Source organism: Erythrolamprus reginae, chromosome 7 (genome assembly GCF_031021105.1).
Source record: "Erythrolamprus reginae isolate rEryReg1 chromosome 7, rEryReg1.hap1, whole genome shotgun sequence".
Classification (NCBI taxonomy): Eukaryota; Metazoa; Chordata; class Lepidosauria; order Squamata; family Dipsadidae; genus Erythrolamprus; species Erythrolamprus reginae.
In genome coordinates this window covers 42857203-42883006 of record NC_091956.1, presented here as the reverse complement: position 1 = coordinate 42883006, position 25804 = coordinate 42857203, and the positions used below count along the sequence as shown (strand labels likewise).

The following is a 25804-nucleotide window of genomic DNA, read 5'->3' as shown; positions in this document are numbered from 1 at the left end:
GCCCAGTTCAAAACTCAGTATCTTCAAAATACACATGGAGTTCTTATTAAGTAAAAGTATGGCAAGTTTGCATGTATAGAATTTCTGCCTAAATATTCCAGGTTTTATAGACATAATAGTTTTTGAATCAAGCTGTGAGCTCTTAATAACAGACTTCATAATTTGTTCATTTACTAAGTTTATATTTTGTCAACATTATAAGGTGGAAGAGAATATCATTTCATTCTGCCCATTTTTCTTCACAGATACAAGTTCAAGAGGTAGAGTGAATTGAGAGTTAATGACTACCCAAAATTATTCAGTTTGTTTGAATGGGGTGAAGGTAAACCTTAATCTGTGTCTCCCCAGTTAAACAACTAAATGATGGTGGTTCTCAGAATGTGATACTAGAGTATAAATGCTTACTAATATTAGTATTCTTAATAATTTATCTTCAAATTCACACTCATTTTTTTCTATCATGAATGCAAGTATAGATAACACTTTCAATATTTTATTTTTGTAATTAATTTCAACTGCATATATTTTATTCAAAATCATGTTCTTTTAGCTTATTGCAGAGGAATTCAGCCATAAAATATTTCAGAAGTTTGGACCTCATGCTGTGCCAGGTAATATATAAACTAGATAATTCTAATTAAATATATAACCAACTAGTAAATAATTTTTTGTATAGCTGATCTCTGAGCAATTACCATAACAGTGGCTTTCTATATATGTGAAATATTTTATTTATCTTACATACCGTATTTTTCAGAGTAAGACACACATTAGTTTTTGGGGAGGAAAATAGGGAAAAAGAATCTGCTTACTAGATATTCATCTGGCTAGCAGCCTTAGTCTGGTCAGCTTCATCGCATTATTTTATCCCCTGGTTAGGGCTTTAAAAAAACCTTATTCAGAGAGAGTGACAATGAAAGAGCTTGCATGCCTGTAAGAGCTGGAAAAATCATTAGCACCTGGTTAGGGCTGGAAAGAAACATTGGAACAATTAGAGCAATGAAAAAACCCTGCAAGGACTAAGATCTTGGAAAACATTCCTTGCAGAGTGTAATAATGAAAGCACATGCAAAGTAAGAACTGGGAACATCGTTAGCACTTAGTTAGGACTGGAAAAACAAAGCTTCAACTCAGTATTCAGAATATAAGAGGCACCTGACTTTTCAGCCTCTTTTAGGGAGGAAAAAGGTGCATCTTACACTCTGAAAAATACGGTAGTTAAGATTTTTAATTTAAAACTTTAGTTTTGATTCTGTATAAGGGAAGCTATTATTAGCCACACTTTTGTTCTTGAGATGATTTAGTAATTTTCATTGTCAAGTTACTTTATGACCTTAATAAAACTATTGCTTTAGTTGGTTAATTGAAAAAGTCTATACTATGATATGTTATTAAAATAATTACAATTCAGAATTTCATGCTAGATTTGTTAAGCTATTCTTTTTGTAAGGGAAATATTAATATTTGTTTTTTGTTCATTATGTATCTTCAAATTAGAAATTTCCATTATTTGTTGGGAGAATTGGAATAGTTTCTCCCCGATCACAGCATGCATTTAAACATTGCAGTTTTATGCATACCTTTGAAGCATATCAGCAGTGGGATTTATTGTTTAAGGTTAGGCTAGGGATAGGCAAAGTTGGCTCTTCTTTGACTTGTGGACTTCAACTCGCAGAATTCCTAAGCCACTCATGCTAGCTCAGGAATTCTGAGAGTTGAAGTCCACATAAATATCATAGAAGAGCCAACTTTGCCTACTTCTGGGTTAGGCTAATGAATATTTTCTGAATATTCCTCTCAATATTGTTTTACTATGAGCAATATTTTATCTATCCAATTTTGTTCAAAAGTTGACATTGTTATTCTCTTTTGCATAGCAAAAAGACCAGCCCAAGGACAAAACTTAGCTTCTGCTGCACCTGCTCGCAAAATTACCAAACCTGCTGCTAAATATGGAGTGCCTTTAATACTTAAGAAATCTGGGGATTCAGCTAAGAAGCTTTGTGAGAAGCCTATAACTAAATGTAGACAGGTGAGAGCCTATTTAATAATAAAGGTATTATCAGACTTTGGCATAGAAAAAGGGTACATTTATTCCTGAAAGTGTTTTACATTGCACTTTTTAGTGTCATAATTTCACTGAAATTACCTAACAGAAATTCAAACATAGTATATAACTAGTTTTTGCACCTATTTTGTGTTGTGGTTGGCTTTCTGTTGTGGTTGGCTCTGGGCCAGCTCCTGCTCCGAGGACTGTGGATGTTGGTTTGGGAAAATCCTCAAGTTCTCAGAGACTGGTTTTACTGCCAACAGCTTTGGACAGTGAAGATTCTGGACAGTGCAGACTCTGGGAGTGAAGCAGGATCAGACAGTGAGGTAGATGCAGGCAGCCCATTAGCTAATGACCCCATTAGTGAGTCATCAGACTCAGAGGAAGAGAGATTAATAGATGCTCACAGGCACAGGTTTATGACGAGAAGGGAACAACTGCGCAAGTATCAAACGATAAGGGAGGACACCTGTGGCTGGGATAAATAGGTTAATGGGGCTGCTGATAAATTGCCAGCATCGCTGTGTGCATGGGAGATTATCCGTTTGGAGAAGGACGAGTGTTGTTTGATTTTGATTGTTCCAGGATATACAAAGACTTTTGGGATATTTCACAGTTAAGTACATTTTGTGGACCCTTGAAGGGGGATGGCTGTGACGCCTTGTCAAGGCTGCCAGTCAGAATTCAGACAAATAAAACTCAGAGTCCTTTCATTTAAGGTTCAAAGTGAATTTATCAAAATCAGAACTTGAAGCATCGAAAGCAAAGCAAAGTCTAAAGAAAATGGCACGTACCCCACATACTAAAACCCCTTTTTCCACCCCTCTGTTGGGCATCCGCCCAATCTCCATTGTCCAGACACATCAGGTGGTCCAAGCTGCTCCTCCCGGGCTTCTCAGGAATTTGCCCGTCTAATGGTCTCGCCAACACCTGAGAAATTGAAACTTATTCTAACAACTTCTTTCTCCTCCTGCACACTTCCCCCCCCCCCCATTATCAACCCCTCCCTGTCTCTATGACAACCAAGCAAAGAATGCAGCAGTAGGCAGCGTAGGTTGACACGCCTTCACAGCTGCCTTTACTGCTCTGTTTTTGTTTTTGCTTTTCGCATCATTCCAGGTTTGTGGGAGAGCACTTTGGCTGTTTAAAGTGCGTGCATACAATACTTTTGTTTTAATAAACCAACTCTCTGTTTACTTTACAGCAGTGTGTGTGTTTGAATTTACATTTCTGACTTAATTGGGGCTCGTAAAGTGAAGCCCTGCATAACACTTTGATATTGAATGCTGATTCAAAATATGTAATATATATTTCCACTGCCTTTTATTTGTCTTTTATTGTAAATGAAATATGCATCATGTTTGACTAAATGTATATGAATACATATAGCTACCGTGTTATATTAATTTTTGCTCCAAAAGGCACATTAGGACTTATTTTCTAGTTAAAAATGCATCTGTCTGGCTGACAATCTTAACTGGGGATTATTTTTGGGATAGGGATTATATTGTATTGTATTGTTTTGTATTGTATTTATTATATATTACAGTGATCCCTCGAGTTTCGCGATCTCGATCTTTGCGAAACGCTATATCGCGATTTTTCCACCCGATGACGTCACTCCCTTCCTTTCTCATCTTTCTTTCTCTCTCTCTTTCTCTATCTTGCTTCTTCCTCTCTCACACTCTCTTCCTCCCTCTCTCATCTCTTTCTTTCCTTCTCTCTCTTTCTCTATCTCTCTCCCTCTTGCTCTCGAGCAGCGGGCGGCACCCAGGGAAGGTTCCTTCGGCCGCCCAGCAGCTGATCTGCTCGGCAGCGCAGTAGCAGTGAGGAGCTGAAGATGGGGTTTCCCCTTTGCGTGGGCAACGGGGAAACCCCATCTTCGGCTCCTCGCTGCTACTGCGCTGCCGAGCAGATCAGCTGCTGGGCGGCCGAAGGAACCTTCCCTGGGTCTTCAACTCCCAGAGCGGCGGACAAGCGGCCGGCGGACAAGCGGCGGACAAGCGGCCGGCGGACAAGAAAAGCGGCGGCCGGACAAGCGGAAAAGCAGCGGACAAGCGGCGGGCGGAAAAGCGGCGGCCGGACAAGCGGACAAGTGGCGGAAAAGCGGCGGCCGGACAAGCGGAAAAGCGGCGGACAAGCGGCGGGCGGAAAAGCGGCAGCCGGACAAGCGGACAAGCGGCGGACAAGCGGAAAAGCGGCGGACAAGCGGCGGCGGACAAGCGGCGGCCGGACAAGCGGCGGAAAAGCGGCGGGTGGAAAAGCGGCGGCCGGACAAGCGGAAAAGCGGCAGACAAGCGGGCAGGCAGGCGGCTCCTCAGCTGCTGGGTCTTCCCAGGTGCGGAAGTAAAAACACCATCTGCGCATGCGCGGCCATGGAAAAAGGGGTGCGCATGCGCAGATGGTGTTTTTACTTCCGCACCACTACATCCCGAAAAATCGATTATCGCGAGGGGTCTTGGAACGGAACCCTCGCGATAATAGAGGGATCACTGTATATTATATTATTATTATATTATATTATATTATATTATATTATATTATATTATATTATATTATATTATATTAATTATATTATATTATTCTCAAGATCAACCCCAACAAGACGGAGTGGCTGTGGGCATTGCCTCCTCAGGATACTTACATCTGTCCATTAATTAATTTGGGGAGGGATCTTTGACCCTCTCAGAGAAGTTCCCCAGTTTGGGAGTCCTCCTTGATCCACAGCTGAGTTTGGAACAACATCTCTCAGCTGTGGCAAGGGGGATGTTTGCCCAGGTTCACCTGATGTAGCAGTTGTGGCCTTATTTGGACAGGGAATCTCTCCTTATAGTCATTCACACCCTCATCACCTTGAGGTTCAATTACTGCAATGCTCTCTACATGGGTCTACTTTTAAAGAACGTTTGGACACTTCAGCTAGTCCAAAATGCAGCTACACAAGCTGTCATGGGCCTTCCTAGGTATGCCCATGTTTTGTCATCACCCCGTGAGCTGCATTGGCTTCCAATTAGACTCTAATGGGTTTTAGGTTTTAACTGGTTTAGTTTTTAATTTCTATTTCTAATATGCTATGTCTGTGTATTTATTTTGTAAGCCATCCTGACTCCCCAGAGAAGGGTGGCCTAGAAATATAAACAAACAAATAAACATTAAAAGCATCCCGATTCATGCTAGGAGTTATTTTCTGGTTTGAGCTTATTTTCAAGGAAACACAGTATATGTAGTTTAATGGCTAAAACAGCTCCGAAGTAGAGCAATGCTGAAATTTTATCTTGGTGTCATTTTCAAATAAGTTGTCTTATTTAAATCAGTAATTCAAAATCCTGCCAGTAAATATTCCTGAAAATCTAAAATACATAATATCTAAAATCAATAGGTTCTGGTTAAATGAACCAAGTGTTTTACTTCTAAAAGTTCAAAATAATGAAGTTTAAGTGGGTCTTCTTGAATACATTATGACATTATGGCAATGTATGGAATATGTTATGTTAAATGTTCACTATTGGACCTTATACCTCTCTATTCAAAGTAGGACATGGATACTTAATCAACTAACAATTTACTATATCAAATGAAGGCTTAGAAGAATAAAGTTCAGTTACCATTTAGTTATAAGTTTGGATAATTTATAAAATTGCTAAAGTTAAACCCGGAATTTCAGTGATAAGTCACGCCAGTTGTTCAGAGAGTCACAATATTACCATACCCAATCAATTAGCCATTCCGGCAAGAGCCCACCACTATAAGCAAATCCATTGTCTACAATGGTTGTTTCTTTAAAAAAAGAAAATTCAAATTTTATGTTACAAACAACAATAAAACATTCATAAGAAATTAAACAGTTTCATAAGTCCTTATGAAGAATTCCTTTCATCAGAAATATTCATATATTTCTGCAAACATACAAAATATAACATATACTTGAACTGTAGTCCTACCCTTTGAAGTGAACATTATTTTTCCTTCCTTCAACATCTGCTCTTTGGAGTATCCCCAAGGAACCTTTTAACCTTTCTTGTAAATACAATTCTATCAGAGTGAATGGACGTATCACTATGTCCAATTCTGTCTGTGTAAAGTATATACTCAGAAAGCGCCTCCATTTTCTAAAGAATGAGGCTGTGAACTTGCTTTTTGCTTTTTCTGCTTCTAAGCGTTCTACATAAAAGAGTCATTTCATTTGATCTATCACCATGCCCACCATAGGGATTGCGGGTTACAACCAGCATTTTAGTAAACGTTTTTTTCTAACTAGCAATAGAATATGCATTAGTTTAGGTTTACTCGGGGAATTGTCATGTCCATAATGGAATAAACATAACTTAGAGGAAAGATTATTTTCTTTTGACCAAATCTTTTAAGTAATTTCTTCTATTTGTTGCCAGAATTTTATGACATATGGACATCCCCACAATCCATGGTATAAGTCAGTGTTGGATGTTCCACACTTTGGTCATGCTGTTAATCTGTCCAGTCTGCTTGTTGTTATTGGGAGACTGAATGCATATACAGTGGGTGTTTTTGCCAGAAACTGGAAGTAAACACAAGTTTTCTACCGAGGAAACAAATTGTGTCACTGCAGGATGCTGAAAATGGCCATAAATACAGTCTGGTTGCTAAGTGTTCCCAAAATGTGGTATGTGACTTGGGGGGTGGGGTGGGTGGGTGGGAATCCGCTATTGAAACTTCAGATCCAGGTTGTAAGTAGCTTGCAGAGATCCGCCATAACTTTGAATGGTTTCTAAGCAATTGAACGTAGGTCAAGGACTACCTGTGTTCCTACATAACATCCAAGAGTGTAATTGCTAATACAGTGATCTCTCGGTTAGCGCGGGGGTTACGTTCCAAGACCTCCCGCGCTAACCGATTTCCGCGTTATATTGGATGCGGAAGTAAAACCACCATCTGCGCATGTGCGCCATTTTTTTCATGGCCACACATGCGCAGATGGTGGAGTTTGCGTGTGGGCGGCGGGGAAGACCAAGGGAAGATTCCTTCAGCCGCCCAACAGCTGATCTGCTCTGCAGCGCGGAAGCAGCGAGGAGCCGAAGATGGGGTAAAGGCAAAGGGGAAACCCCATCTTCGGCTCCTCGCTGCTGCCGCGCTGCGGAGCGGATCAGGTGTTGGGCGGCTGAAGGAACCTTCCCTTGGTCTTCCCGCTTGCCGCTTGCCAGTCCACACACGCCCCCCTGGATGAGCCGGCCACAGGGGCGAGGGGTGGGGATGAAGGGGCAGGACTTCCCGGGCGGAAGGCATGCTCGGCTCTGCCGCTCCAGCCCCTTTCGGCCGAGCCTCCCCGGCCAAGCAGCCAGGGAAGTCGAGCCAGGCGTGGCGGCGGCAGCGCTGCTTCTCCGGTCGCCCGGTCCTCTCCTGCCTCCTGCGCCGATGTTCCCCGCTGCGACGGAAGGCAGTCGCTTGGCTAGGGAGGCTCGGCCGAAAGGGGCTGGAGCGGCAGAGCCGAGCACGCCTTCCGCCCGGGAAGTCCTGCCCCTTCATCCCCACCCCTCGCCCCTGTGGTCGGCGGGGATGAAAGGGCAGGACTCCCTGGGTGGAAGGCGTGCTCGGCTCTGCCGCTCCAGCCCCTTTCGGCCGAGCCTCCCCGGCCAAGCGGCAGCCTTCCACCGGGAGGCTCAGCATTCCGTCAGTCGTAGCGCTGGCTGTCAACTTTTCTTTTTAGCACTGGGGAGGCAAGTCAGCTCCTGCCCAGTTTTAAAAAGAAAAGTTGACAGCCAGCGATTGTTCCGCTGCCGCCAGCATGGCCTGGCTGGCAGCGGAAGATGTAACGGAGCCCACGGGGGATTCGCCTTCCTCCCACCCGCAGCCGAGACTGATTGTGGGCTCCTTCGCAACCTCGGAGAGCTTCCGGGGCATGAAAGCTCACGAAAACCAGGAAGCTCTCCGAGGTTGCGAAGGAGCCCACGATCAGTCGGCTGCCGGCGGGAGGAAAGCGAATGCCACGGGGCTGGGCTCGGCTCCCCCTTCGGCTCCCCCCCTTACCAGCCCCGCCGCGGAAGGCTCCATTCTGTTCCCTGCCGGCCCGATTGAGCGGCCGGCGGTCTCCATTCAGGGAACAGAATAAAAAAAAATTTATTTTTTAATATTTTATTTTTTTAAATAATATTTTTTGAAAAACCGCGTTGCAGCGTTTCGCGCTAATCGAGAACGCGCAAGTCGAGGGACCACTGTACTTAATTTGAAAATACTCCTTTCCATCTTTTTTGGTTACATTTAAACAGATAATTAAGAAATCAATTAGTCATTATTTAAAATAACATTAAAATAATAAAGCATTAAGAACTAAATATAAAGATGACTTTGTAAACTATAAGCCTGTACTAATTTTTCTGTGAAAAATTATTAGTAAAAATGTATTAGTAAAAATGCACTGGCGCCACAACAATAATTGTAAAGTTTAATTTTAAACTATTGATTTCACATTCTCAATATGCAATATGTAAGTTCTTGCTAATTTGCAGTTTCACTTTTTATTTAGGGCCCTCCACCTCCATTGAAGAAAGGGAAACTACTAGATGAAAGGAGGAAAATGTTTGAGGTATATAGACAAGGAAATAAGAAATTAGAATAGAAAGCAATAAATAAAAATCTTGAGATCTTTCTTCCTTATTTCCTTACAATAGAATATTTACAATTTATAAATGAGAATACACCTTGAGTCTTTACTGTCCTAATCAGAATATGATAATAATTCATACTAAATCAGTTTCTATTTTTCAGGAAGCATTTAAAAAGAAAAGGCTAGAGGAAAAACAACAGCATGAGCAGGTAAATTGAAGGCTTTGCCATTTCTGTTTTTGTGTTTGTTTTTTGAAAATTATAGGAATTGGCAATATTCTTATGATTAATCGTGGATGTAAAATAATTTAGATTGCTGCTAATTAAAAACATTTTCATCCTTAATTTTTAGATCAGTTATATGAAGGCTGAGCAAATGAGAAGACTTGGAAAGGAAAAGGTAAAATGTAGGACTTTAAACATTAATTAAGAAGTTTGGTTTTCAGAACTTGGATTCTAAAATCTAGTTTTTCCTCTTCTCCAGATGGAACGAATAAATAGAGCCAGAGAGCAAGGATGGAGAAATGTTCTCAGCATAGGTGGAAGTAGTGAAATCAAGGTTGGGATCTCCTACCTTTCTATATAAAATTACTTTTTCTAATGACTACAAATATGAAGAGGAGCAAATAAGAACTTCTTTTACATTCATAGGCTCAGTATTTTGGTGGGGGAGGAGCTATTGTGCCTTTACCTGTTCCTGATCGAGGACCATATGAACACTACCATGCTATTTTTGATCAGATACAGCAACAAAAAGAAAACCTTAAAGTAGAAGGAAAAGATGTAAAGTTGAATGAAAAGCCTGGTCTACAGCCTAGTCAAAGGTATGTCTACCTTCGTTTTAAAAAATGCATAACATGTAATTCTGGCCTAAAGCATTGAAAATTACTATGCATATTTATCTACAGAGGCTCTCCACCTGGAGTTCATGCAGGAATTCATAATGGACCTGCAGCTTATCATCATTCATCTGATGCAGATGCTATTAGGAAAGGAATGAAAAGATTGGAGAAGGTCTCTAGACAAGCCAATGCAAACAGGTTGAGTAATGATACATAGCCTGTGTGTGTAGATGAAGAAACACTTAATGTACTAAAAGTCACAGAGAGGGGTGCTCAAAAGGATACCTGAAAGAAGTACATTAATTATTCGTATTTCACATATTGTTTCTAAAGATACCATGCTGTATTTCACACATTAAACTACATTTTTTACATTACATTTCAACATTATTATTCTTTTCATTTTGTGAAGCCACATAGAATTCAGCTGAGCAATCTACTATCAAATCTTTATTATGACCATAAAACAGCAGATACAGGTGGAGTACAGTCCTTCAAAAAGCACAGAGGATAGATTAGAATAAAAATAAAAATATAAAAAATTATAAAAAGCTAGAAGATAGAAAAGATACATGAATTAAAAACAAAGCATATAGAAAAATAATCTAAAAGAATGGACAGGTACCATTATTTTTTGGGCTGTAAGACACATCAAGCTTTTGGGGAGGAAAATAATAATAAAAAATCTGACTCCCAGCAATTTGCCTCTGCAGCAAACTGCAAACAGCATGGTCAGTTTCAGCACAGCCTGATTTAGCACAAGCGGTTGATTGACAGTTGGATAGGCCTCCTGTAACCTCCTGTCTATCATCTGTTCCAGGCTTTGTGGATTGCTACTACCTGTCACTACCACCACCTATGTCTTCCTCCACATGCCTGATTTTTATTAATTCATTCATTCGCCTTCTATACTGCCCAATTCCAAAGGACTCAGGGCATCTTACAACAAACAGTTAAAAAGAAGTCAAATATAATAATAATAAAACCCAGATTAAAACTCATAATAAACTAAATAATCAGCATACATACGTAGCATTCATACAATTTGGCCATGATAGTTGTTAATACATGGCCCCCAGGCCTGCCGGCAAAGCCAGGTCTTTGTGGCCTTGCAGAAAGCCATTAGGGTGGGAGCAATATGGACCTCGGAGGCGGGGGGGGGGGGGCGGTGAGTTAATTCCATAGAGCCGGGGCAGCAACAGAGAAGGCCCTCCCCCACAACCCCGCCAACCTGCATTGCTTAGTCGACAGGACCTGGGGGAGGCCAACTCTGTGTGCTCTTAAAGGTCTCTGGGAGGTATGCGGCAAGAAACAGTCCCGTAAACAGTCCCGTAAATAGTAAATAGTTTTGGCCTCTGCACGTCTCGTTTCACCCCTCTGCTTGCCCCATTTTCAGTTCTGAGGCAGCAGGCCTTTGGCCTCTGGGGAATTCACTCAGCCATTTCTAAGACAGCTGAAAAGGCACAAAAGTGCAGGTACGAGGCACTGCAGAAGATTTGCACCAAATAGCCAGGAGAAATTTACGGCATTTAGAAATGATAGAATTTTTTTTTTAAAAGATGAGTAAAGATATAAATTGAGGAGGAGTACAGCCTAAAATTTAGTATAAAAGATAATGACTGTGTCTGGAAGATAAGCTATAGCTATTAATTTGGAAGAAAGTTGAAAATTAAAGGTGGTAGATCCAGACGCCCAAAAAAGGAAGAAAGAAGCAGCATTAGAATAATAGTAGATATACCTTAAAGAATGTAGACAGACAGACAGACAGACAGACAGACAGACAGACAGATGTTTAAGAATAGCTCTGATGTTGGAATGAAGTCACAGTTTGTGAATTGCTCGTCTGCTAATCATGAAATGGATTATGATTACATGTAATCAGGGAAGGATAAGGAGGAGGAAAAGGAAGTAGAAAGGAAAAGGGAAGTAGGAAAGAGGTAGAGAGGGAGAAATAAAGGAGAGGGAGAGGGAGGGGAGTAGTATGAAATATAGAAAGAAAAGAGATGGGGTAAAAGTATAAAAGGAGGAAATTAAAGATATATGTTTATGGCATTTTGGACAGAAATGTATAACTGGATGTTTTGATATGGTATATGTATGGATGTTTATGTAAGTTTGGTGAAAAAATTAAAAAAAATTAAAAAAAGAAGATGCATTCTATTTCAACCTTCTTAAAGAGCTCATCAAATTCTTGATCTAGGGACTTATAATTCTTTCATGGGCTGTCTTGACTTTATTGTGGCACATAGACCAACACCACCAACACCATATCTTATGTTCTGCATAGCGACATTTGTTATTTCTAATCTATTGTATTTTGTCTTTTCTTTTGAAGTAGAGGGCACGTGTGTTTGGTCTAAGGCCTCTATATAACTTCCATCACATTCCTCTTCATCATCAGTCGTCTGTCCTTCATTTTCATCAAAAGAGATAATATCTTCATTTATTAATGTCAAAATGTCTGGAATACTTGTCTGCTTATATTTAATGAGCCTTTGTCTCTCATCGTCTTGCCGCTTTTGCGTTTTGCATAGTTGTTTCTACTCAATCAATCTGGCAAACCAATCTGGTGCAATCCAAAATAAACAATCTTCCTTCAATGATATCTTCTTCTCCTTAGGGCAGATACAGTTAATTTGAGCTTGTTTTTTGCAGGCTGCAGAGCAGCCAAACTTGGCATACAGAACAATTTGACACTTGCAGTTGAAGATGTCAAACACTTTGTCAAGTTTCAGAGTGAAAGTTTCTTTGATATCTAGCTTTTGTCTAAAAGACATACATTTTTGGCTTGATCTCAGTTCTCTTGGATCTTGTTCAAGATTGTCACTTGTGAATTTACAGCAGGGGTCACAAACGAATGGTTCACTCATTCCCAATTTTCAAGCACTTTTAGATATATGTCTCTTGCAAGACTGGCTATTGTATAGTTTCTATCTCTGAACAGTAGGCCATATCTAAGAATGTCTCACAGTATTGGGAGTTCAGACAGCTAAAAAAGGAACAAGATTGAGAACATTTACTCATATGAATGTTCTCAATCTTGTTCTTTTTTTAGAAGCCATTACAGATCATCTCACAGGAAACGAGGCCAGTAGTATTAACAGTGTCAGACAAAATAATGTTTAACAAAAAAAGAAAGACTGTTGAACCTGTGAAATGAAACAAACAAAAAATGTTAGCAAGTAAATGATATTTATGTAGTTACTTACCAATGCATCTAAATTGTATGAAAGTAATCAAAATATCTTTAGAATCTCCAAGGCATGTAACAAAACCTTTGAGCACCCCTTATGTTCGGAAATTGAAAGTTGACAATTTTGACCTGTCCTACCAGTAGATAGTCAGTTGGTGAAGTGATACAAGGTCTCTGTGCAGGGGTTTGGACTTGAAGACCTTGAAGGTCAGCTCTGTTCTGATTGATTGATTGATTGAGTGAGTGAGTGAGTGAATATTCTTACATTAGTACTTATTTCTGAATTGCATTGCATTGACTACTAAATGACTTTTTAAACAGATATGCAATATCTTGTTCTAAAACTTCTGCAGGTTAATGATCAATGTAACATATCAGTGCAAGAACAACAACAATGAGCACCACTAATCAGAGAAGGCAGAATTAAAATAGAGGATCAGCACTTAACAAATAGCAACCCAACTTGAATGGAACCAGTTAACAATCACAGTGACTTCCTTCTATATATTTGCAACTGTTCCTCATATAAATAGAATTTAATATTAAATTTCATATTTTATATTAAAAAGATGTATTTGAATTTTAATACAGTAGTACCTCTAGATACGAGCTGCTCTACATGCGAGTATTTCAAGATACGAGCCATGAGGGGAGAGACATTTCTGTTCTAGTCCCGAGCTCAAATTCGGGATACGAGCCGAGCGTCCACTAGGTGGCGCAAGAATCCTTGCTTTTGGTTATCTCGGAGGGGAAAAACAACGTCTAAAGTTATTTGTTCCAGATACGAGTTGCCTCGACATACAAGCTCCCTTCTGGAACGAATTATGCTCGTATCTAGGGGTACTACTGTATTCTGTTTTTATTATTTTTATAAGTAACTCAAGGCAGTAAACATATATAAAATTCTGTTCCCCTGCTTGCTTGTTTTAGATATGTTAAGATGCATTAATACATTCAACTTTTATATTATACTCAGACAAAAAGGATGGATAGCTGCAGAAAGAGCCAAACAAGTTGAAGAATTCTGGCAACGGAAGCGAGAAGCTATACAAAACAAAGCCCGCGCTGAAGGACATATGGTATGAAACTGTGGTATTCTACTGGGCAGACATTTGAAGTATTTTTTTTTAGTGTTAACTTTGTTGTTTTTAAATATATTTTAAAAATATCATATATTTTAAAAATCTAATAACTTTTATGACAACAAATACAATTTTTATAACTTAGAATGTTGGCTAAACAGCCCGTGAAATATAAATAAAATTGTTTTTATTTTTATACTACTTATTTTCATAAACTATTTTATTTCTATTACAGTGATCCCCCGATCATTGCGAGGGTTCCGTTCCAGGACCCCTAGCAATGATCGGGTTTTAGCGAAGTAGCGCTGCGGAAGTAAAAACACCATCTGTGCATGCGCAGATGGTGTTTTTACTTCCGCAGCGCTAGCGAGGAGCCGAAGATTGGGGGCCGCGCGGCTGTTTTAAAACGTCGCCGCCGGCATGGGGGGCTTGCCAGCACCCCTCGGACCCCCAACCCTAGTTTGGGGGGCTGCTAGGAAGCCCCCCATGCCGGCGGCGACGTTTTAAAACAGCCGCGCGGCTTCCCAACTGAGTCCCGAAGACAAACGTCAAAGGCGAACTTCCGCGTTTGTCTTGGGACTCATTGGAAAGCCGCGCGGCTGTTTTAAAACATCGCCGCCGGCATGGGGGGCTTCCTAGCAGCCCCCCAAACCCGGGTTGCGGGTCCGGGGGGTGCTGGCAAGCCCCCCATGCCGGCGGCGACGTTTTAAAACAGCCGTGCGGCCCCCAATCTTCGGCTTCTCGCTAGCGGGCAGGCAGGCGGCGGACAAGCCGTTCGCTGGCGCCGCTCGCTCGCGCTTCCCAGCTGAGTCCTGAAGCCAATTCGCTTCAGGACTCAGCTGGGAAGCGGCGAGAATGAACGGCGTGGGCGGCGAAGGGCGGGCGGGCGGTAGCGAGGAGTTTGCGTGGGCGGTGGGGAAACTCCTCGCTGATGCCCGCCGCTCGCCCTCCCGCCAGCAAGAGGGGGAAGACTTAGGGAAGCCGCCCAGCAGCTGATCTGCCCAGCGCCATCTACGCATGCGTGCCCATAGAAAAAAGGGCGCGCATGCGCAGATGGTGGTTTTACTTCCGGGTTGCAAAATCGCCATATAGCCATTTCGCAATGATCGGGATCGCAATACCCGGGGGATCACTGTATGTCTTTTGCATCTTTTTATTTTCTTTAATACACTGTGATTGTAGTTTGCAGTTCATATGGCAATAATAGTTATAAATCCTAACATGTATTTTAAAAGGTAGGCATGTATTAAAATGGTTGTATTTCCTTGAGAATAATTTCCTAACATCTGATTAATCAACTGCATTGTAAATTAATTTTAAAATTTGGGCAAACAAGCATTCTTGCTTTTCCCAATAAGTTCATTTTGAATTAAATCACTTTTTAAATTATATTCTAAGACTTAAGGGAGAGATGGAGAATTAAAGTAGAAAAAAGAAATCCTTCAATATATATGAATCTTGTCCTTCTTTTGTTGTGGTTGACTCTGGGCCAGCTCCTGCCCCAAGGACTGTGGGGGTGGATGTGGGTGAATCTTCGCAGTGTCAGAGGCCAGTGTTACTGCCATTTGCTGCTGACAGCGACACAGAGAGTGAATGTGAACTGGGATCCTCAGAGGAGGGCCTGGCAGACAGCCAATTACGCAGCAATTCATCACCCTCTTTATCTTCTTCGCTGGACTCAGATGAAGAGGCATTCATTGACGTACGTAGGCGCAGGGCAATGAATAGGAAAGAGCAGCTACGTAGGTATTACAAGAGATAAGAGAGTTCACCTGTGGTTGGGTGTGGTTCAACTAATTAGGGCTGCTGTTAAATGGGCAGCGTGCAGGCCTCTCAGTGTGGAAGATTATCTATTTGGAGAAAGAGGAAGTGGCTTTCGTCTCAAGGACTCTCTTTGCATCGATCCCAGGACTTGGACATTAAACCATAGTTCATTGTGTGAGTTGCCAATGGTTGGAGAAGGGTAGCTGTGACGTTTTCACAGCTGCTTGCTAATTGCTTCGTGTTTGTTTATTGCTTTTCACTGCCTTCAAGTCTTGTTTTGAAAGTGTGCCCTTTGACTTCAAAAAGGGTGTTTTGCTTTCCTTTTATTTTCGATAAAAACTTTGTTCTTGACTTTTCAAGTGTGCATGTTTGAGTTCATACCTTTGCACCTAATTTGGGACTCGTGCCGTTGAGCCCGTTAGAACATCTTTAATACACTTAAAACAGATTATTCCAAAGAAAAGCTTTGTTCTAATTAACATGCTTACGATTTTATGATATATGTTTTATACATAATTATATAATCATTGGGCAGTTTATATGAAAACCATAGCTTCCTATTATACATTGTGTGCACAATTATTAGGCAAGCTATATTTTGGAGGATTATGTTCTTCGGGTAATGTGCATGAATGTTGGAATCTTGAGCAACAAGCTCTGTGAGTTAATGGCCATAATATCTAGAGATAATTTGGATCTGGTTGCCATAACTGAGACATGGTTTAAGGATTCTAATGAATGGGAAATATCCATACCAGGATATTCAATTCAATTCAATTCAATTTATTGGATTTATATGCCGCCCCTCTCCGAAAACTCGGGGCGGCGAACAACAGTCATGAACAATATACCGTATATACTCGAGTATAAGCCGACCCGAGTATAAGCCGAGGCACCATTTTTTGGCACAAAAACTGGGAAAACTTATTGACCCGAGTATAAGCCGAGGTTAGAAAATGCAGTGGTTACTGGTAACTTATAAAAATGGAAACCAATAAAATTACATTAAATGAGACATCAGTAGATTAAATGTTTTAGAATATTTATTTTAAAGAGGGTAAACAATATTTATTTCAAAGTGGGTAAATAAAAGCAATCTGATATTTACAATAAATTAAATAAAATTAAATAAATTAAAAAGTAAAAAAAGTAGTTCAATCAGCAACCAAGCTAAAACCTATGAGTCAAAATCCCTCAAAACAGGATTTTAGAGACTTAATTTTTCTCTCTATAATCCAATGATAAAGTAGAGAGAAGAACAAAACAATATTTTTTCAAATTCAAATTGCACAATAATTTCACAAAATTCTTTTTCCCATCTAAGAATAAAAGATTTTCAGAGACATAAAAATTGCATAACATTCTACCAAACTACCCCAAGCCATGCAGCCAAGTTAATTACTGAGCAAATTTATGTACAGGATTGCATATTAAATCAACTCTTTATTCTGAGTTAAGCCTTACAGATTTCAATAGGACTTACTTACAGGCAACTGCACAGATGGACTGCAGTTTTAAGCATATCTATCAGCAAGTTCCCAAAAAACTGAGGTAAATCCACACAGAAATAACAATAGATTTAAATCCAAGAGGTAAATATTAATATTATTTTAACACTAAAACTTAATGCTAAGTGAGTACAGAAATGCTAAACATCTTAAGTATTCATGAATCTCTATGGGGTAGAAGAAAGCAGCATAATGTATCTTATTTTTACAATCTACTGGCAGGCTAAAATTAGTAAATTGCTTGTACCATAACAAATCTACAGAATGAATCCAACAAAGCCCTTAAAAAGTACTCAATTCCTTTTTCTTTTTTTTCTACCCTTCTTCCTTCTCTGTCTCTCTCTCTCTGTCTCTCTCTCTGTGTCTCTTGAGAGAGGGGGGGGAGGGAGGGGGGAACTTTATCAAAGTTCTATAGCAGGGGTCCCCAAACTTTTTACACAGGGGGCCAGTTTACTGTCCCTCAGACTGTTGGAGGGCCGGACTATTAAAAAACCCCTATGAACAAATCCCTATGCACACTGCACATATCTTATTTAAAGTAAAAAACAAAATGGGAACAAAAACAATATTTAAAATAAGAAGTAATTAAGTAATAAAGTAATTTATACATTTTTATTAACAAGTAAATTTAAACTTAAATCAAGAAACTCCCTCCATTTCTCCTTCCTTCCTTCCCTCCTTCCTCTCTACTTCTCTCTTCCCTCTCTTTTCTTCCTTCTCTCTCGTTTCATTTTCCTCTCCCTCGTTTTCTCATTTTCTTTCTTTTCTCTCTCTCTCTCACTCTTTCCATCTATCCCCCTTTCTGTCTTCCTCTCTATCTCTCCCTCTTTCTCTCTCTGTCCCTCTCTTTCTCTCTCTCTTCTCTTTATCTGTCTCTTTCACTCACTCTTTCTCTCTCCCTCTTTGTATCTCTCCCTCTTCCGCCCTCTTTCTCTTGCTTTCTTTCTCATTCTATTTCTATCTCTCCCTCTCTCCCTCCCTCCCTCTCCCTCTTTCTTTCTCTCTCACTCTATTTCTCTCTCCCTCCTTCTCTCTCCCTCTCTATCTCTCCCTCTTTCTTTCTCACTATATTTCTATCCTTTCTCTCTCACTCTCTATCTCTCCCTCTTTCTCTCTCTCTCTTGCTTTCTCTTTCTCATACACCACGCTGGCAACAGAGAGAGAAAGAGAGAGCGGAGGGCAGCTTGCCAGTCCACGGCCCCCTGAATGAGCAGTTCTGCATGGCCCCAGCACTGGACTTCGCCGTCGCCTCCGCCCCCGTCCGGCTCTCCAGCTAACCCCCTGAATTCACCCGAACGGAGGCAGCGGCGGTTTCAAAGGACCAACATACGGTCCTTCCTGGTGCTGCGTTGCTAAAGCCTCCAAACTCCGCTGCTGTCCTTGGGCATTGTTACTTCTAAGCTGCGCTGAGAGAGAGAGCGGAGAGTACCGGACTTCACCGTCACCTCCGCCCCCGCCCAGCTCTCTAGCTAAGAGGCAGCAATCACGTCCACCCCTTCGCCCTCCACGGTGCCCAGCGCCCAGCCCCACACCGCCTCCGCCTCCGCCTCCGGGTAGCGCGCCCGAGCTCTTCCTGCAGGAACGGGTGGTGGGGTGGAAGTGGTTGGACTTACCTACACGCGCGCCTGCTGATTGGGAAGAGGGGGAAAAAAAATCTGCGCCTCCAAAGAGGGGAGGGGGGAAGAAAGGAAAAAAGAGTTCCAACTTGGCGGAAGGCGGAGGGGAGAACCGAGCATGCTGCAGAAAGTTTGCTTGGCTTTTGGGGCTTTTTTTTCTCCCCTTCCACCACCCCTGTCTGAATGTCGTTTGCGGCTTAGGAGTGACCCTCTCTCGGGCTTGTTGTGGATGTGGCGTGGATGAGGGGAAAAGCCCGGCTGCCCTGAAAAGCACATTTGGAAAGTCTCTGCGGAGAGCCAAAATCCCAACGAAGCTTCTTTTTTCTTCAGTAGTCGGTAAGGAGGCGAAGAAGAGGTTGAACTGGTTTTGCTAATTCGCGCTTACGGCTTTCCCCCTCATCCGCCGATAGGAGCTCCAAGAGGGAAGTAAAAGGGGGCTCCGAGTGACGCGGCTGTGGGAAGGGTAGGGCAGCTGCGTGCGAGGAGAAAAAGGCGAAGGGAAGGCGGCGAGGTGGAGGGGGGAGAGAGAAAGGGCGCACGCACGCACCCTCTCTCTCTTCTTCCCCGCGACTGCCCCGATGGCGTGCAAGGGGAAAAAGGCGAGGGGAAGCCGGCGAGGTGGAGGGGGGAGAGAGAAAGGGCGCACGCACGCACCCTCTCTCTCTTCTTCCCCGCGACTGCCCCGATGGCGTGCAAGGGGAAAAAGGCGAGGGGAAGCCGGCGAGGTCGGGGGTGGATTCCTGCTTCATGAGTCCCCCCCCCCACCTCACCAGATTCCCATCACCTTTTTTCCCTCTTGCAGTTGGCTGGCGTCTTTGCTAGAGCTGGGGAGAAGAGGCAATTGCCCCACTCTTGCCACAGCCGCTTCGCTTGGAGCACCCTTTGCCGCCGCACTTTGCCCTTTCCCACACCCGCCCAAGCCAGCAATGTCTGCCGGGCTCCCGCGGTGCGCCCTCTTGTGGTGACCCGGCGCCCTCTTGTGGTGACCCGAGTATAAGCCGAGGTCGGGTTTTTCAGCCCATTTTTGGGGCTGAAAAACTCGGCTTATACTCGAGTATATACGGTACATGAATAATATACAGTAAAAAATCCAATACTAAAAACTAACTTAAAACCCCTAAATGTATAAAACCAACATACATACAAACATACCATACATACAGTTGTATCAGCCTGGGGGGGGGAGAAGTCTTAATTCCCCCATGCCTGGCGGCAGAGGTGGGTTTTGAGTAGCTTACGAAAGGCAAGGAGGGTAGGGGCAGTTCTAATCTCTGGGGGGAGTTGGTTCCAGAGGGCCGGGGCCGCCACAGAGAAGGCTCTTCTGGGCCCCGCCAAGTGGCATTGTTTCGTTGACGGGACCCGGAGAAGACCCACCCTGTGGGACCTAACTGGCCGCTGGGATTCGTGCGGCAGAAGGCGGTCCCGGAGATATTCTGGTCCGGTGCCATGAAGGGCTTTATAGGTCATAACCAACACTTTGAATTGTGACCGGAAACTGATCGGCAACCAATGCAGACTGCGGAGTGTTGGTGTGACATGGGCATATTTGGGAAAGCCCATGATTGCTCTCGCAGCTGCATTCTGCACGATCTGAAGTTTCCGAACACTTTTCAAAGGTAGCCCCATGTAGAGAGCGTTACAGTAGTCGAACCTCGAGGTGATGAGGGCATGAGTGACTGTGAGCAGTGACTCCCGGTCCAAATAGGGTCGCAACTGATGCACCAGGCGAACCTGGGCTAACGCCCCCCTCGCCACAGCTGAAAGATGTTTCTCTAATGTAAGCTGTGGATCGAGGAGGACGCCCAAGTTGCGAACCCTCTCTGAGGGGATCAATGTTTCTCCCCCCAGGGTAATGGACGGACAGATGGAATTGTCCTTGGGAGGCAAGACCCACAGCCACTCCGTCTTGTCTGGATTGAGTTTGAGTTTGTTGACACCCATCCAGGCCCCAACAGCCTCCAGGCACCGGCACATCACTTCCACTGCTTCGCTGACTGGACATGGGGTGGAGATGTATAACTGGGTATCATCGGCGTATTGATGATACCTCACCCCATGCCCTTGGATGATCTCACCCAGGGGTTTCATGTAGATGTTAAATAGCAATACATTGTATAGGAAGGATAGAATAGAGAGAAAGGGAGGTGGAGTAGCCATTTATGTAAAGGAAAGTCTAAAAGCAAGATTAATTCAAAATACATGTAAAGATCTGGAGACTCTCTGGGTTTGCATGCAAAATAAAGAGGGTTCTATCATTAGAATTGGGGTGATCTATAGGCCTCTAGGGCAATCTGAGGAATATGACAACAAGATGGTGGATGAAATTACCCAAATGGCAGTAAAGGGAGATATTGTGATTATAGGTGATTTCAACATGCCTGATGTTAACTGGAATATCCCCAGTGCCCTTACATGCAAAAGTAAGAATATAGTAGAGGCCTTTACGGGAGCAGCTCTGGCACAGCTGGTTAAGACACCAACTAGAGGGGAGAATATTCTAGATTTAGTTTTTACGAATGGGTATTGGGTTTCAGAGATTAAGGTGGGAGAAAATTTATGTTGCAGTGACCATCTATGTTTGTGGTTTGATGTAAAAACTGATTGTGAGCAATCCTATACTACACCCAAAGTATTGGATTTCAGAAAAAATTCAATAAAATGGGGAAATATTTAAATAATGAATTAAAGGGCAGGGATAAAACGGCAGGAGCAAGCACCCAGTGGACTAATAAAAAGGGCCATCTTAAAAGCCACTGGACTGTATGTAAGGCAAATAACTAAATGTAAAAGGAAGAAGAAACTGCTATGGTTCAGCAATGATGTAAGGGAGCGGTCCCCAGCGGATTGGCAGGGGGATGGGGAGTGCACGTACATGCGCATGCGACATTCAAAATTTAAAAAACCTCCGCAGAGAAGAAAGAGAAAGAGAGAACAAGAGAGAGAAAGAGAGAGAGAGAGAGCAACAGACAGTGAGATAGAAAGAGAGAGCAAGAGAGGGGGAGAGAAAGAGAGATCGCAAGAGAGAGAGAACAAGGGAGAAAGAAAGCAAGAGAGAGAGAGAGAAAGAAAACAAGAGAGGGGGACAGAAAGAAAGAGAGAGAGGGACAGAGAGAAAGAGAGAGAAAGAGGGAGAGATAGAGAGGGAGAAAGAAAAGAAGAGGGAGAGATAGAAAGAGTGAGAGAGAGAGAAAGAAAGCAAGAGAGAGAGGGACAGAGAGAGAGATAGCAAGACAGAGAGAACAAGTGAGAAAGAAAACAAGAGAGAGAAAGTAGAGAGAGGGACAGAGAGAGAAAGCAAGAGAGAGAAAGAAGGAAAGAGGGAGAGATAGAGAGGGAGAGGGAGAGAGAAAGAAAGCAAGAGAGAGAGGGACAGAGAGAAAGAGAGATAGCAAGAGAGAGAGAACAAGAGAAAGAAAATGAGAAGGGGACAGAAAGAGAGAGAAAGAGAGGGACAGAGAAAGAGAGAGAAAGAGAGGGAGAGAGGGAGAGAGAAAGGAAGAGGGAGAGATAGAGTGAGTGAGAGAGAGAAAGAAAGCAAGAGAGAGAGGGACAGAGAGAGAGATCGCAAGAGAGAGAACAAAAGAAAGAGAGAGAGAGAAAGCAAGAGAGAGAAAGAGAGAGGGACAGAGAGAAAGAAAGAGAGAGAAAGAGAAAGAAAGAGGGAGAGATAGAGAGGAAGAGAGGAAGGAAGAGGGAGATATAGAAAGAGTGAGTGAGTGAGAAAAAGAAAGAAAACAAGAGAGAGAAAGAGTGAGTGAGAGAGAGAAAGCAAGAGAGAGAGGGACAGAGAAAGAAAGCAAGAGAGAGACAGAAAGAAAGAAAGAGGGAGAGGGAAAGAGGAAGAGAGAGATAGAAAGAGAGTGAGTGAGAGAGAGAGAAAGAAAGCAAGAGAGAGAGAAAGAGAGAGAAAGAGAGAGAGAGAGAGAGAAGGAGAGGAATGAAGACACAGAGAAAGAAACAGAAAACTCGGCAAGGAGTTGGGGACTTGCTCCACTTTGCCTCCTCCCCCCCCCCAGGGTGGCGTTAAGAAAACTGCAGGTTTTTTTAATAGTCCGGCCCTCCAACAGTCTGAGGGACAGTGAACTGGCCCCCTGTGTAAAAAGTTTGGGGACCCCTGATGTAAAGGCTATAGTCAATGAAAAAAAGGCTGCCTATAGGAAGTATAAAGATTCTGGAAGTATAGCTGATAGAGAGGTGTTCAGCCGGGCTCTATGGTATGAGCCTCCCGAAAATTCAAGGGTAAAAAATTCACACACACACACACACACTTGAAAATTCAAAAACAATGTTTTTTATCACAAAATTCAAAAGAAACAAAGCACCCTTTTTGTATGGCAAAGAGCACTATTCCCAAAACAAACTTGTAGGCTGTAAAAACCCCTTAAGCAGTCATTAAGTGTTTAGCTAGCAGCTGTGAAGAAACGTCACAGCCCTCCTTCTTCCACGAGTTGAAACACACATGCTTTGCTCTGCCTTGGTTTCAAAGTCTTGAAAAATCAACAGAGTCCTGAAATAGTAAGTCACGGTCCAAACCAGTATGATCAGATAATCTCCACACTGCGAGGCCAGAACGCTGCCAATTTAACAGCAGCCCTAATTACTTGAACCCCACCCAACCATAGGTGGACTCAATTATCTCCTATAATACTTTTGAAGCTGTTCACTCCTATCATTAATTCCTCAACCGAATCTAAGGAAGATAAGGATGATTGACTTCTTCCTGGGCCGTCTTTCAAGCCCCCTCCTCCATCTCACCGTCACTTCCTTCTGCAGAGAACAATTCACCGTCTGACTCTGTTGGCAGCAAAGCAGGCCTATGACATGTTGATGTTTCCCCCGCATCCACCTCCTCAGTCCTTGGGGCAGGAGCTGGGCCAGAGCTAACCACAACACCATCCCCCTGGAAGGCTCCTCCCCAAACTCCAGTGCAAGGGACAGGGCTTCTGTGGAAATTGTACATGAAACGCCCGGACAAGGGCGGGAGCATCAACCAGTGCAGCCTCCACCCACGAGCAATTGTCAGGCTCGCTCTCCACCCATTGCACAAGGTATTGAAAACAATCGTCCACCCAACGAGAGTCCCGGATGGCGTGGATCATGACCTCGGGCAGGTGATCCTGAACACAGGGCGCAGGCAAAAGTGGGACACTTGGATGAAGCGGGCAGTCGGGAGGAACAGGGGTGAACGCGCATGTTGGCAGGCAAGGTCAGACGATAGGCCACCGGATTGATAACCTTCTCAATCGGGACAGGGCCCATGAAGCATGGGTCCAATTTACGTCGAGGTAATTTTGAAGCGATGTGTTTTGTGGACAACCAAATCTGATCCCCAATGGCCAACGGGGGAACATCTCACCAGGACCGGTCCGCCACACGCTTGTAGTCCTCTTTGGCCTTAATCAAGTAACGCTTCACCATTTCGTGAATTGTGTGAAGCTCCGATAAGAAGTCCTCTGCTGCGGGGACTGGGGAGTCTAGCAGGGTTAACGGGGAAAAACGGGATGGAATCCATAGTTTGCATGAAACGGCATGAGTCTTATGGAGGCATGCCGCGAGTTGTTAAATGCAAACTCCGCTACTGGGAGGAAACGTGACCAATCAGACTACCGGCCTGATACAAAGCACCGCAGGTATTGCTCCAAAATGCCAATGTTTTTTTCTGTCCCACCATCAGTCTGAGGGTGCTGGGTCGAAGCAAGGAAAACTTGGACCTGTAAAGCAGACATGAGTTCCTTCCAGAACCGTGCTGTGAACTGAGGGCCTCGGTCCGACACCATCCGATCTGGAAGTCAATGGAGCAGGAATACATGCTGCAAAAACAATTGCATTGTGACCTGTGCTGTGGGTACCTGGCGACAGGGAATGAAATGGACCATTTTTGTCAACATGTCCATCACCACCATGACTGTGGTGAACCTCGACGAGAGGGGCAAATGTGTGACAAAGTCCATGGACACAGCTCCCCACGGCCTCGTGGGCATTGGCAATGGCTGCAATAGTCCTGGCGGGGCCCCTGTGGCTGACTTGGCCGCACAACAACATTCACATGTGGCAACATAAGTCATCTTAGATTCGTGACCACCAGAATGTTCAGGTCACTAAATCCAAGGTTTTAAACAAGCCAAAATGACCCGCCGCAGGATTGTTACGGCGTTGGGACAGAATCAATCTGCGAAGTGGCCCTGCTGGTACGTACAACTGCCCCCGGTACCAGAGCAGTCCCCCAGCAAATGTCCAGGGAGAATTGGGCACCATCTCCCTTACCCGCTGTGCCACAAACCCATCCCCCCGCTGCATCTCAGGGATACGCCTCCGCAAGTCGACGGGGTCATGGGTAGCAGCCAATGCTTCCGCCAGCAAGATTGTTTGCAACGGGGCCGGCTCTTTCGGATGCAAAAAACTTGGAAACTTGGCATGTACTGGATCCGAAAGTTGAACCTTGCAAAGAACGACCAACATATCTGTCATTGGTTCAACTTTTGGCCATTTGCATATAGTCCAGATTTCTGTGGTCTGTCCTGACCTCTACCTGATGCTGGGCGCCCTCAAATTGATGTCTCTACGTCTCGAACGCCGACTTGACCGCCAATAGTTCCTTTTCCCAGATAGTGTAGTTTCTCTCCGAGGACGTGAGTTTTCTGGAGTGGTAGGCACACGGAAACAAGGTGCCACCTTCGGGACGGGCTTGTAGCAATACAGCGCCGACGGAAACTTCAGAAGCGTCGACCTCCACAACAAACGGCCGACACGGATCTGGATGCTGCAACAAGGGCTCTTTCATGAAAGCATCCTTGAGCGTCACAAAAGCCCGCTGCTCCTCCTCACCCCATTGAAACGAGACATGTTTCTGCAACAAACGGGTGAGAGGTGCGGTCAGATGGGCAAACCGTGGTATGAACGTGCGATAATAGTTCGCAAACCCCAACAACCACTGCACATCCTTGACTCTCCTTGGGGGTTGCCAGGTCTTGAGTGCCAACACCTTGCCCAGGTCCATGGCTATGCCCCCTGGAGAAATGACATGTCCTAAAAATTCCATGGTGGTCTGCAGAAACTGACACTTCTCCAGCTTAGCATATAAACGCTGCTCTCGCAAATGGAGCAGAACTCGGCGCAAATGTCCCAAATGACTGGACTTGGACTGGAAGTATACCAAAATGTCATCCAGATATA

The 25804-nt window shown here is 43.5% G+C and overlaps 1 protein-coding gene across 36 annotated transcripts in view; it reads left to right on the top strand.

Annotated features, from left to right (window-relative positions):
- Positions 1-25804, top strand: part of NEK1 (NIMA related kinase 1) — a 213091-nt gene that overhangs the window by 38638 nt on the left and 148649 nt on the right. For 18 of the 36 annotated variants that reach the window (XR_011559610.1, XR_011559606.1, XR_011559605.1 and 15 more), the window contains exons 10-18: positions 551-611; positions 1878-2032; positions 8547-8606; positions 8789-8836; positions 8979-9026; positions 9111-9185; positions 9278-9450; positions 9535-9666; positions 13638-13740. Coding sequence is in view for 18 of the 36 variants with exons in the window: in XM_070757420.1 (XP_070613521.1) it covers positions 551-611; positions 1878-2032; positions 8547-8606; positions 8789-8836; positions 8979-9026; positions 9111-9185; positions 9278-9450; positions 9535-9666; positions 13638-13740 (855 nt within the window). In the remaining 18 variants the exon portion in view is untranslated. The remainder of the gene's footprint in view (positions 1-550; positions 612-1877; positions 2033-8546; positions 8607-8788; positions 8837-8978; positions 9027-9110; positions 9186-9277; positions 9451-9534; positions 9667-13637; positions 13741-25804) is intronic. The other 18 variants (XR_011559612.1, XR_011559608.1, XR_011559602.1 and 15 more) reach the window with 3 other exon arrangements.